The sequence below is a fragment of the Nicotiana tabacum genome, chromosome 6, assembly GCF_000715075.1.
Source record: "Nicotiana tabacum cultivar K326 chromosome 6, ASM71507v2, whole genome shotgun sequence".
Taxonomy (NCBI): Eukaryota; Viridiplantae; Streptophyta; class Magnoliopsida; order Solanales; family Solanaceae; genus Nicotiana; species Nicotiana tabacum.
In genome coordinates this window covers 153933585-153947738 of record NC_134085.1, presented here as the reverse complement: position 1 = coordinate 153947738, position 14154 = coordinate 153933585, and the positions used below count along the sequence as shown (strand labels likewise).

General features: G+C 35.8%; 2 protein-coding genes across 3 annotated transcripts; one reads left to right on the top strand and one right to left on the bottom strand.

Moving 5' to 3' along the window:
• Nucleotides 1–500: 500 nt before the first annotated feature.
• LOC107795931 (RNA polymerase sigma factor sigA-like) lies at nucleotides 501–6915 on the top strand. 2 transcript variants are annotated; one of them, XM_016618636.2, is made up of 10 exons: nucleotides 501–1002; nucleotides 1676–2493; nucleotides 3242–3440; nucleotides 3563–3655; nucleotides 3933–4061; nucleotides 4151–4204; nucleotides 4280–4357; nucleotides 4766–4828; nucleotides 5771–5883; nucleotides 6405–6915. In XM_016618636.2, exons 2-10 carry the CDS (start codon nucleotides 1805–1807, stop codon nucleotides 6511–6513), a joined length of 1527 nt encoding a protein of 508 aa, XP_016474122.1. In that variant the 5' UTR covers nucleotides 501–1002; nucleotides 1676–1804; the 3' UTR covers nucleotides 6514–6915. The 2 variants fall into 2 exon arrangements, with proteins under 2 accessions (XP_016474122.1, NP_001312542.1); NM_001325613.1 differs by lacking the exon at nucleotides 501–1002 and having other exon boundaries at nucleotides 1697–2493; nucleotides 6405–6686.
• Nucleotides 6916–7328: 413 nt separating this feature from the next.
• LOC107795932 (putative folate-biopterin transporter 7) lies at nucleotides 7329–9935 on the bottom strand. Its single transcript, XM_016618637.2, has 2 exons — nucleotides 9293–9935; nucleotides 7329–8846 (listed from the first exon to the last, which is right to left on the bottom strand). The coding sequence occupies exons 1-2, from the start codon at nucleotides 9615–9617 to the stop codon at nucleotides 7789–7791; spliced, it is 1383 nt and encodes a 460-aa protein (XP_016474123.1). The 5' UTR covers nucleotides 9618–9935; the 3' UTR covers nucleotides 7329–7788.
• Between the last annotated feature and the right edge of the window lie 4219 nt (nucleotides 9936–14154).

Sequence of the window (14154 nt, the reverse complement as noted above, 5' to 3'; positions counted from 1 at the left end):
TCTCTCATTAGACGATGACAAGAACGAAAACGTGGCTGATAAACACCAGGTGACCTCGATATGTGAAATACTGTTTTTTTTTTTTTTTTTTTTTTTTTTGGTGGTAAAATATGTTGAGATAATGATATCCAGAAGACCAGGCAACCTACAGTCTCCTTTCTAAGACTCAGGAATTTACTTAATACCAGTGTCTTTTAATGTGAATTTAAACATCTATTCGTAATATTTATTGTATATTTTAAATTTGAAGCCATAATTTTTATTTAAGAAATATTTTTTTTGAAAAAAGATAATTAGATGCACTAAGCTCTCGTTAAACATTCGACACAAGGAAAGGTAGAATCAAATTCAGTCGCAAATTTACTTTAAATTTTTACGAGATGTTATTTTGATGATGTGAACATAAAATCTCTTGATTATACAGTGACTCCTCTTATCGTTGTGCAATGCTCTTTCACTAATTAGCTTTTAAATAATGATAAATAAATTATATGTAAAATGAGATTGAGGGAGAAATAAACATTAGCAGGATCTAGAACTATTGATTGGAAAGAGTTGGAGAGAGAGAAAGCTCGAATAGGAAAGAGGACAAAGTTTTTTTAAAAAAAAAAAAAAAAAAAAAAAAAAAGGCAGTGGAAACGTGTACTGCTGACAAAACAAATAAGAAGTCCTACGCCACACGATATGGGACCCGCATATCTATTCCAGCCAATAGGCAATGGCTATTGATCTCTACTGACCCCAGCCCCCATATCCAGAACTAAATGCACTCTTCTCCCCTCGCGTTATTTTCATTTCCTCCATCAATTTAATTATCGAAACAAAAAAAAAAAAACAAATAAAATTATGAAAAATACAACCAAAAAAAATTAACGAATATCAATTCTGTTGCAACAAACTCAACTTCTACCACCGCCATTGCAACAGCATTACTGTCACTTACTTCTCTTCATTCTCTCTTATCTGTATTTTTTCTTTTAGCGGTTCAACTGCCAAATCCAGGTATGTAGCTGCACTGATCACTTTAACATCTTCGTCTTGTTCATTTTCCATTTGATTTCAATTGTGACAGAGGTTGCTCTAACTTTCTTATCGTACATAATTTTACAATCTGTTCACCTCGTAATGTTCGCCTTGTATACAAATCTGTTAATTCCCTCGTAATGATCGCCTCGTGCGGAGATGCAAGCTGTTATTTACATTGCGTACTTGTTATGGTTGTACTTTGTGTTGTAATGGCTTTTATAGTAGTTAATTTCAAGCTTTATTGGAACTTTCAAAGAGCTCTGTAGGAAGATTGTGTATATGAGATTGCACCTAAGCAACTCCGCTTTATTTATTTCATACCTGGCCTGCTAAACTACTTGATGATTGAAATTTCTTAGTACAACTTTACTGAGGCTTCTAATTCCCTTACCTAAGTATGGAACAAGTAGCTAGCTCACTGAAACTAACATATATACCATTTCTTTCTGCTATAATTTGTTTTCCTGTATTTACCGCGTACTGCGGAAGATACCAAGACCAGAAAATGAACTTTTTAAATGTTCAGAAAACGTTTAGTTGTTGTTTGTCCAAATTTCTGTCTGCTTTCCTTATTTTAGAAACTAATTCTCTCTATTGTCAAATTTTTTTTGAATTTTTTTGGATTTTGTCCCTTGTGGACTACCTGCAGGAAGCTGCTAAGTGATTAAGGAGATTAATATCAGCATAGCAACTTGGTCATAAGCTGATATTGTTGTGATTCATCTACCTTGTTAAACGACGTGTGATGGTCTTGGATTTTTAGAAAGGCATAGCCCTCATGATGTCCACAGCAGCAGTTATTGGACTCAGTGCAGGAAAAAGACTCCTCAGCTCTTCCTTCTATTATTCCGATCTTAATGAAAAGCTAACTTGTACCAGTGATCATAGTTTGCCTTGCCATCACGTTCCTTCCATTAAGAATGTGATCACTGCGAAGAAGTCATCCGATTACAGCCCCAGTTGTGTATCCAGTCGAAAATCACAATCCGCCAAGTCTCTTAAAGAGCATGTGGACATTACAGCCGACCCTTCTGATGTGCCGTCCTGGTTTGAAATGTATGAACAATTGCAAAATGAAAGCGATGATGAGGACGAGTCGGTGGAGGTTCTCCTCTTGCTGCAGAAGTCTATGCTTGAAAAGCAATGGAATCTTTCTCTTGAGCAGACATTGACAGCTTCTCCGCAACATGAAAAGAAAAGTAAGAAGATGCATATTACTTGCTCAGGGACATCTGCTAGGCGGAGGAGAATGGATTCTCGACAAAGAGTTCTTGATCGACATAGTTCAGCTACACCAACCAGTGCAGCGAAGCCACTGAGATCAATTATTGGTCCAGAGCTACTTCAAAATCGTTTAAAAGGTTACGTTAAGGGTGTAGTAAGCGAAGAACTGCTCACCCATGCTGAAGTGCTTCAACTATCCAAAAAAATTCAAGTTGGCCTTTATTTGGAAGAGCAGAAATCCAGGTAACCAACTTCATGCCTCTTCTCTTAAGTGTAAACCTGAGATTACAAGCTGAGCATATCACGACTGTAACAGAACCTAGTGCACAAGAACCAAAATGAAGTAAAAGAAACCTGTCTGGATCCATCCCACTTTCTTTAGCTTTTTAGCCAGGCAAAACACACACTCATGAAACTAATAGTAGTTGTTATCAAATTCAGAAACAGTCTATTTCACAGATTGTCTGACTGATCTCTTTACTTCTCTAAAATTATTTATTTCAAAAACAGAAAGATCTTCATAAAATTTGATGTCAGACTGTTAGCACCATTTGTTGGACTGTGCTGTATACTTCTCTACACTTAACAATTTAGTAAAGCATGTGAGGAGGAAGGTTGTTGTGCCTTTAGAAATGCTATGCCACTGTGTAATTGAATTTTGGGGGTGATTACGGTTCATGTCCTGTCTTATCATAAAAGAAAAAAGTACAACCGAGCTGGAATGCTGAAGGACAGTGTACTTTGCCTGTGTAACTTATTTCGTTTATACACTTCAAAAGTTTCTGTATCAAGAATTCTAGCTACTTCCTTATTGTTAACATGTTTCAGTTCAGGGGAAGTAGTTAAGCACTTGAGATAGATTGGGGGTTGGAATTAGTGTTTTACCATATTTATGGCTCCATTATTCTATCATTAAATAGGAACAATCTTAACTATTGAAGGTTTTAAAGATGTCTCACACAGTGTCTTTTAAAATCATGGAAAACGTCAGGCTTAAGGAAAGATTGGGATGCGAGCCTTCTGATGATCAACTTGCTGTTTCCTTGAAAATGTCACGTACTGATCTACAATCTACATTGATTGAGTGTTCCTTGGCAAGAGAAAGGCTTGCAATGAGCAATGTTCGTCTTGTCATGTCAATTGCTCAAAGATATGATAACGTGGGTGCTGAAATGGCTGACCTCGTTCAGGTGACTCCAATGTTGTGCAATCAAAAGATAGACATGCAAATTTCTTGCACTCGTATATTGATCAATATTGTTTGAAATCAAAATTTGCACCTCTGAAAGAAAAGTCGTTAATTTTCATGCAGGGAGGCCTTATTGGGCTGCTTCGTGGGATAGAGAAATTTGATCCCTCTAAAGGATACAAAATCTCAACTTATGTTTATTGGTGGATTCGCCAGGTATGGTCATTGTTTGTCCAGAACCTCAACCAACAAAGTGACATAAAAGATTTCAACCAACAAATTATTTCCCATGCTTTTCTTATTTCTAGTTTCTCCAAAACAATTAAGTTCATGCTTATTGAGGGGCTTCTGTCTCTGGCGTCTGGATATACTCTCTGATTTCTTGTCTTGGCAAGAATTGTCAAGCCACCTTCCACTCGTTGAGATCTTTTATCTGGTCACAAGTTTGTAATAGTGTCAGGACCTTTCCTAACTTTTTTTGCCCTATGTTCAGGGTGTCTCGAGAGCGCTGGTTGAGAATTCACGAACCTTAAGATTGCCAACATATCTGCATGAAAGACTCAGTCTAATCCGTAATGCAAAGGCGAGACTTGAAGAGAAGGGAATAACTCCATCTGTAAATGTAAGTTCTGTCAAATTTTGATATATTAGAGAAATTTTTCATGTCACTTATGCGGTTCTCTTCTTACTGGCTCATGTTGCACTCTCCAGAATATAGCTGCATCCCTAAATATGTCCCAGAAGAAAGTCAGAAATGCAACTGAGGTATAATAATTTTGTCGCTTAAACTTGTCCTGCGCATTTTTTCAGAAAATGTTGCTTAAACATTTCTTCTTACAGGCAAGCAGCAAGATGTATTCACTTGACAGGGAAGCATTTCCCTCTTTAAATGGTCTCCCTGGAGAAACCCTTCATAGTGTAAGTCCAAACTCCAAATGTTCATATATTGTATTTAACATTGTGGTTGACAACTTTTATGGATTTTATCAAATAGTTCAAGCACCGCCTTGCATCTCAAAAAGTGCACGTTGACGATCCGTTTGATATTTGAGTTGACAATTACAGTATTGGCTATCAGAAATTTAGATTTAATTCTCAAAGATTTGTGACAGAGAATGGAAATAAAAGTTACTCATTTTTGGGGGAGACTGGGGGCCTTAGAATTACTCACATAAGGTGAACTGTAACTGTATCATACTATCCTGCTACTGGGCAAAAAGAGCCTGAGGTCATTGAGGCCACGTGGATTCTTTTTATCAGTCAATACTTCATTACTGAGCATTGTTTCATGATCTCGTGTCTTTCTTTATCTTTTCTTTTGTGCAGTACATCGCTGATAACCATCTGGAGAACAACCCATGGCATGGTGTCGATGTATGGGCACTCAAGGTAATTTAGTGAAGTAGAGCTGTCACAAGTAAAATGGTTAACATATAAATGGTTCTTAATATCTAACCTGGGGGCATAAAACAAAGAATTCTCTATGAGCCAACTACTGGAATATTTATGTTCTGATTTACCTCCCTACACCAAACCAATGAGAAAAAAAAGTAGTGGTTGCACCCTAATTGATGTATCTCCAGAGATGGTCTTACTTCCCAATGGAATTCAATTCTAGCATTCTTTGCCAAGCATTATTTCCATTAGATATATCTTCCTTAACTGTAATGCAGTTCTGAAGTACATCAGCTCATAATGATGGGTAAATTCCAAACCTCTCATGGAAAAATAACCTCTTACATTCTTCGTACTTTTATGCATAGCAGTTAATTGTGTCCTTCCCATGCCGATCCCATTATCGAGGCTTGAGTTCCATATATATTGCTGGATATAAACTCGTGATGAGAAGCGGATCCCGGATTTGAAGTTTATGAGTTCCTACAACGACCTCAAGTTAATACTACAATATTAACTTGGTTCACAGACAAATATTTATAGAAATTTAGTAGATTTCTTATTATAAATACAGGGTCTGGGAAAAAGTTACTAGGTTCACGTGAACCTGTAACCAAATGCATTAGACCTGCCCCTGCTTGTGATGTCTCGGGAGTCTCTTCTAGATTTCTGGATGTCTAAGTGCCATGCCGCTTTTGGTTTGATCATCTTCTTGTTCCATTTCCTATTGGAGGAAGCGGTAATCTGTCAGTTAGAAAACCAGTATGTAAGGAGAAACTGACTAGTAACTAAAATGTTTAAACTTTCATCAGGTTTGCTTCAGAGGAAAAAGTACCATTATATGCTTCTACCAACTCTTTTAGCAATGTCTATATGATTCAAAAGTTTATATCGCTGGTGAAGAAATATCATCGCTAACGTTTATAAGTTTTACAGGATGAAGTAAACAACCTCATTTCATCAACTCTTAGGGACAGAGAGAGGGAGATTATCCGACTGTACTATGGTCTGGACAATGAATGTCTCACCTGGGAGGATATTAGTAAAAGGTAAGACTCAAATATCCGTGGTTGTTAACTTTTAATTAGATATTACTTGTCGCATCAATACACTTCCATTGTGGAGATTATGTTGATGGTTAATGAACGTTTGCTCACATGTTTAACTAGGGTTCTTTTTGGATATTTTAGAAGTCTAGAGCTCTTATCTTAGTTTAACTAGGGTAGTTTTGGGATAATTTAGAACTCTAGAGCTCTTATCTCTTAGAAGCCAAAATGAAATGGTATGAAGCACATAAGGTATTCAGGTTGCCACAATCGCCATGTGAATAATGAGAAACAATTAAGTACATAGTGGAATGTAAAGAAACTGCACAGACTGATCAAGCTTCATAATGGGACATATTAAGACATGGAAGTTTGCACAAGCCTCTACCCGTACTTTGTACTGAAATTCGCCATGCTAATGTTGCTTACTGTATGGAAATTCATGTTTTGGTTATAGACACGCATTTCCTGAGTGCATACACACCAATGAGTTGTTCTAAATGCTACTTTTATTTTTTTAACAGGATAGGTTTGTCCAGAGAAAGGGTCAGACAGGTGGGATTAGTTGCACTTGAGAAACTAAAACATGCTGCAAGGAAAAGGCAACTAGACGCAATGTTGATCAAACAGTGATTTGGAACATTTGCTGCGACTATAATACAAATTGACTGTACATAAAATGTGAGAAACTTCCATCTCCAACTTATTTTTTTGATGAGGAGAACGTACAGATAAGGACCCGACGACATTCTTGACCACCCGTCAACACCCCTCTCCCCAAAACCAAGCCCCAAATTTGTATGTGAAGAGACAGAAAGACGTAGCAAAATTTTTTGTGTCGGTATATTTTAGGATGCGTGACGTGCAAAGAGCAAAGAGTTCGTTTGCTGAGATAGGAGATAATTACAAGCAAATGATGTGGATATATTCTGCATGAATATGTGTTTCCACTTTGATTTGATGCTGATAGCTTATTGTTGATAAGAGAACATATATGCTTCCCAATCATACGTATTACATGATTACCAGCTAAAAGTCAAGCATTCAGAATTTCAAAGCGTTTTTTATCATTCAATTTTTTCCTTTTTTTTTTTAATAATAGTGGTGGCCAGATCAGTTTGTGTGCACACTTCGCTAATTCTTTAGAGCTAATGTTACTCACCAATATAGTACAGGGTAACTTCGTCCACCAACATTTAGATTGTAAAAAATAACTTAGCTTTCTTGTCTCTCCTGAAACTTGAACCAAGTTTCACACGGCTCATTCTAGCTTTATTAATTGCTAGACCACACCTGCCATATTTACTTTTGTTTACACTATTCTATGGTTCAAAGACAGCAGAGAAGCTATTACTGTTCTGTTCTTTTGCTTTTTCCTCCTATTCTCTTGTTAATACTGCGACTCTAAATACTATACCTGAATCCGTTGCATTATAATACTCATAACATATTCGAAGACAAATAAAAGGTTCACTAGCATTAGAAATAAATCATATGCTTACAAGTTACAACACATTGAAAAGAATATTAAATAGTAACAGCCGAATCAGAGTGTAGAGTGAAGCAGAAGCTATCTCAAGGGTATAGAGCTTCTTTAAACTGAAGACAACATCAACAAGAGGCTAATTGGAGCTAAAGCCATAAACCAATTAAATTATTAAATAGCGAATGCTAATATAAGACACAATGTTAAACTTTGAATAGCACTAACCGAAAACCTAAACTATAAACTATTCACTTGTGTAAACTCTACATGTATTATGAAGTGAATTTCCTCCCAAAGTTTTGTATGAGATCCTCCTGGAATGACAAGTGTATTCCCAGGAAATTGGCCAAGGCCGAGGCGAGGCGAAGGTAAGTTTGAACTACTGCTGAGCTGAAATGACTAACACTCACTGCTAGAGCTCATCAACCTTCCTTTGATTTGGTTTTCGGTTTGACGCCATCAGGTATGCATGATGACCAATAAAGCGGCAAAAGTGTGCATACTGACTGTATTAACAGGGCATGTCGTAAGCCCGAGAAGTCATTCCCTGTCACTTGGACAAATGATGACAGTGCAACACCAAAATAGCCACTTATAATAACAGCCAGTGCTATGGCAGACATGAGAAATGCCATGACAGATCCTTCATACCCCGGAGGACAGAGCTGTGCCATAACAACAGTGAAGGGTAAAATCTTGAAGAAGTAGAGAACCTCCAGAAAGCCAGAAAAAAGCACCACATACAATGAGTCGGGAATACCAAACATCCTGTATACCCCCTTTACGAACAAGAAATCCGAAAACATCAGAACAGCCATAGTAGCCTGAATTGCTGAGATTAGCTTCCTAGGAGACGTTGATTTTAGGTTCTTGTTATAGATTATACCCCACAACAGCATTGCTGCCTGCCCGAATACCTTAGATATACCCAATACTGATGATTCAATACCTAAATGTTGTGTCTGGTAATAGAACATTGTTCCTGTTAAAGCTGGAACTACTGCATAAGAAGCTGCGAACCACAAAATTGAATAACAAATCTCTGGCTTCCGCAATGCATCTAGAAGCTCTGAGAGTTGCTTTTTGATTCCAAGATTAGATGGACTCTTGGGAAGGTCCAAGGAACTTTCATGAATAAAAATCGTAACCAGAAATTGAATAGTTAAGAGAATGCCAAACATAAGGAACATCACTTGAGCAGAAACACGATCAATGGCAATACCGCCTGCAAGGTTACCAAGTACTCCACCGACAGAAGAGGCGATCCAAACAAATGACTGGAGCTGACCTGATGAAGAATGTTGCTTATTTTTGGATGAAGAACTAGGTGGTTTTCCTAACTCCGCAACAATGGCATCGTTGGCAACCTCAACTATTGAAGCACCCAAGTTTCCAAGCAGGAGATACAGAGTGATTGTAAAAAATGAAATATTTGAAGGGGAGAGGAATATAGCAGTCCATGACACTGCCTGCAGAAAAGCTGAACAAAAGTATAATTAAGTGAGTTCAAATGCATATTAAATTGTATGCCTAGAGTAAACTACAGCAAAACCGCAAAATGACTTGCTTCTGGAACCTATCTTCTGATCAACCTCCATTACGCAATGTACAAAACAAATAAAGAAGCTCTTCTGTCCCTTGCCTTTTACTACTTTAGGATTACTGCCTAGAATTGCCGAATCTCGATAACTAAATTATCAATCAAGTACCACTCCCACCTTTGCAACAGAACAAGGAAGCTGCAATTTCATATTCACTAAACAACTAATCTCTTGTAAATCACAGAAAACTCTAGAAAGTAAATACAACCTACAGAGTGGTGGACATATAAAGGTGCAATCTTTCTTTTTTCTTTCTAATTTAGCAGCCACTAAAAGAGAAGAAAACAGGGCAAGTAAAACAAGCAATAAGAGAATGTGTGCGCACCTCCAATAGCAATATAAGGAACACGATGCTGGCCAAAAATGTAAAAAGAATCAGATAGAATTCCATAAAAAGGCTTAGCAACCATAGGAAGATTAGCAGAACTCTGAAGAATCTGAAGTGTGGAGGGGTCCACCTTAAGGCCATCTTTGAGGAAGAAATTAACAGCCATCCAAGGGAAACACCTGAATCCTTGCACCCAAAATCCTAACCCTAACAACAATTTCCTCATCCCTTCACTCTCATTGCCACCACTACTACTATCATTATCACCACCTTTGTCTCTTTTTCTTCTCCCTCTTTCTCTGATACTCTCAGATGATACCATAATTATTTTACTCCGAAACAGATCTACCTGACTTGATAATATATATACTATGATTAATTGTTACTACAGTAAGGTATCAAGAACCCAAAAAGGTGATACCTTTGATCAGATTCAATGGTTTAAGGTTTTGACAGCAATTTTGCAGAAAGACAATGAAATGGGTATGATTCCAAGATTCGTTGTGCGATCCAAGACAGTGGCAGGTAAAAGCAAAAAGAGAGTTTTGGTGGGGGGAGGGAGGAGGGTTCTGTAGGGGGGTGGCAACCGGTAAGATTTTCCAACGTTTCTGGATATAGCAACGTGGCGAGTTTTAACGTCGAGTATGCGTAGGAAGATTCGTATTTTATTGTCTGCCTATTTTACTACTTGCGTATCTTTTTCATTTGTCTTTTGGGCATAAAGTAAGAGGAGGTACTAACAAGATTCAATAATTCATTTGTGGACACAAAGTTGGGTAAAAAGTGACGTGGTAGCGCTTTAAAGCATGTTACAGCTCGGACCACATTTTACATAATTACATGGTGGCAACTGGCAACCTTAATTCGTTTAAAAGGGCACATAGTCACCTTTCGGATCGTTTGGTTTAAATACAAATTTTGCAAAATTAGTAATATGAGAATTAGTTATAGTTTAATAATATAAAAATTAGTCACGTATAAATTAGTAATACAAATATTATTTCTTGTATAGTGATTAGACATATTTAAATTATATATAATATATATAAAAAGTAGTCAGATATACAAAATATCCTGTATTTACGAAGAGTTAGGAGAAAGATCGTAACCCCAATGTATGTGATATAGCACTTAAAAAGGTTAGCTTTGCCATTTGGTCATGTATTATTTGTCCTTTACATTTTTATCTCAGTTCGATTCTGCATAATTTATGTAGATAATTATTTATAAAGAAAACAACATAGAGCAACCAAACATTATAAGCACAACTTTATGCTGATTTTCGTGTGGAGATTAAAATCTTTCAAACTCATACCACACATTCTATAATTTACTGCTGATTTATATGTAAAGATAAGTTATGCTAAAGCCCCAACCAAACAAACCCTTAATTGATATATGCAGAATTTTATCCGAGCACTGTTAATTACTTGATTTACTGTTACAAATTGATTTGTAAACTTATTTGATTTGTAATGATAAATTTTTAGGGAAAAGGGTCAAATATGTCCCTTTACTATACGAAAAGGATCACATTTATCCTCCGTTATACTTTCGGTTCAAAAATACCATCGACGTTAACCTAATGACTTAAATATACCCCTCCTCCGTAAGAGCTATCCAAGATGAACACCCAATCTCATATGGCACCACGTGGCATGCCATCTTATCAGCCCCAACCCATGTTATGCCCTCTCTCCACTTCTTCTTTCATCACTAGCCATTAGCTTAACGTCATGTGTCCATGTCATCAAATTATAGAGCCACACGGGATTGAGTGTCCACTTTGGACAGTTTTAAAAGAAGAGGGATATATTTGAACCATTAGATTAACGTCGGGAATACTTTTATATTGAAAGTATAACGAAGGGTATATGTGTTCCTTTTCGCATAGGAGAGAGACATATTTGACCCTTTTCCCTAAATTTTAAGGTCGATCTTGTTAATTTTGAATTGATTTTTATGTGACGCTACTATTTGTCAAGCTATATTTTACATAAAATACACTTGTAGCATTAGTTTTAAATAAGTATTACTCCATACATATTTTCCTCAAATTCTGCAAAGTTAGTTGAATGAAATTGAAGGCGTTTCCGCCGGCCGTCCCCTCTGCGACTTTAAAATTCCATTTCCAGCCAATGGGGCAATTGGGCATCATTGGCTCTACAAGCCAAAAAAAAATCGTCCTTTACTCCCTTTGGCACCTTTCTTTTCAAAAAAGATTTATATATAAAAAATTAAAAAAAATAAAAAAATGAGGTGGGAGGGGCGCGGGAATGGGGAAAATTAGATTAGATAAAAAAAGACGAGAGTTTTCAGTGGCAACATATCATACCTAAGTTTAAGCTACCGTTGGGACATAAACTTGGTCATAAACTTGCAAAAAAGAATTTTTAAAATTATGTTAAAAAATAACTTTTGGAAGTTGAAGTTGTGTTTGGACATACATTTTACTTGAAAAAAAGTTAAAGCTTTATGAGTGGAAGGAAAAAAAAAAGTTCACCCAAAACTGGCCCAAAACAATTTCTGGAATTTGAAAAAATTTTCTTTAAAAACTGATCAAATTCCATGAACAAAGTTTTCAATTTTTTTTTTTTTGAGAATAAGTAGAAAAATCTATGTGCAAACGGGAGCTTAGTAGGCGTTTGGACATAAAAATTGCGATTTAAAAAAAAATAGTATTCAGAGTTAAAGTTGAAAAATAATATTTGGAATTTGAAATTATGTTTAGACATACATTTCACTTGAAAAAATATTGCAATTTTTTAGTGGAGAAAAAAATTTCAAAAAACTTGAAAAGTGGCCAAAACCACTTTTTGCTTTGAAAAACTCATTTTCGAAAAATCTCAAAAAACATATAAATTACATGAACAAATACATTTTTGAAAAAAAATTCTGGAAAAAAAATAATCTATAGTCAGACGGGTCTTTAAAGTGATCTGATGTAAAAAAAAAAATTAAAAAAATTATTACTAAGTTGCAACTTTAATTCTTGACCAAATATCCAACATGCTTTTGGGAAAAACAAGATGGGCAAAAGGAAAAGAGGAAATAGTGGCATCTGTCATCAGTAACTTGCTTAATTAAATCAAATCCATTCAGTAGTTTTAATGAAATGTTTTAAAAAATACAAATTTGGACTGCTTTGAGACTCGCTTCAAGATGAGACAAAGCTCTAATCAATGTTTTGAGACGATTATGGGCGACTACTATTTCAGGGGATTAACGTCTGATAGTTGAGTAATTTGTTTCATCTATATTTTATGTCTTGAGTGAGTTAGCTCACACATCCCACGAATTAGAACGTGATGCACACACTAAAGTAAGAGTTTGGTCATAATCTGATCTTATATTCTCTAATGGATGGTTTGATTTTAAAAAAACAAATATATATATATGGATTAATAATACATGAATTATAATTCAGAGATTAATAGTAACGTTTTATCGAGTATTTGGTTATTTGTACTAAAAATAAAATATATGGGGTAAACTTCAAATTAAATATGGATCTTTAAGAATGTCTTACTAGAGATGAACTTATTAATATTTTGAATGGTCTTTATACATCTCCTTGGGAGCTTGTCTATAAACTACGGTACAAATTCAAATGTACTGTTTTATGGGTAAACAAATTCCTAGGGAGCTAGTATATATATGATAATATAGTGAAGATGAAGATCATGTTAGAAAAATAGTTGATAATATTGACCAAGTATAATAAGAGAATAGAAATAACTTTTCGAATAAATATTATGTTGTGGCAAGTCACTGCCTTGAAAGCAATTTCGATCCGACTAGGTGCAAATCTTTAAGATCGGTCACTCCCCAAGGTTTCATAGTACTTCCAAACACGTGCACTCGTGGCTGGAAGTTTGGAGTTTGCAAAAAGAGAATTGCCTAGAAAAAAAAGGAAGAAGAATAGTCTTTTGGGGATGAGAGAATAATATTTTTGGTTGGTTATTTAGTTCATAAATGATGATGCTTATATAGGGAAATCATCTATGGTTTCTTCCATCAGAAAAATATAAGAATGGAATGTGAATTAATGTTATGTAACATTATTCTTGTCTTAATGACAAAATTGTCATAAAGACAGTAACTTCAAACTTTCGAAAAAGCTAATATCTTTTCACAAATGAAGTCACAAAAATTAAGAAACCGTCATATGAATGAATGTGAACCATTTATGAAGTAGTAATTTTATTCTCCCACTCTGATATACATACAATCTTGATATGTTACAAAATTAATTATGTAGAGATATGAGAATTAACCACAGATAGTAGATTAGAAGTTCTTTATTCTTTGCATTATCAAATTAGACTATAACGTCTAAGAGGAATAATACCAACAATCCCCCACTAATGCAAAGATAAAGAATAAGAATAATTTCTGGGCAAAAGGAAGGAACATGTACTTAAGTGTCAATATCTTTCGATTTGAATTGACATGTAGTGAAATGAGGCAACGACTAATATCCACAAAGTGAAGTACTCTTGAACTAAATGGACATGAGTTGAGACCCCCACAACACATACTATATCCATAATCTTTATGCAAACTCTGCGATACTAACAAAGTGTTTATGGTCATGCACACACCTTGGGTCTCATGAGTTCTCTAGAAAAACATCCCTCTTTCATAAAAGGTGATCGCACCTTTACACTCACCTAGGTGATTCCATCAAGTCTATCAACATTTAGACCACATTAGCGCTAGGGAAATCCTTAAGAGCACAATAGGCTCGACCTTATAAAGCACTACCATACGCCATAGGGACAGGAAATGTATTGCATATTGAAGTCTCATATGGCTTCGTTTGACCACAAATGGGTGTCCACCATACTTCCTCAATC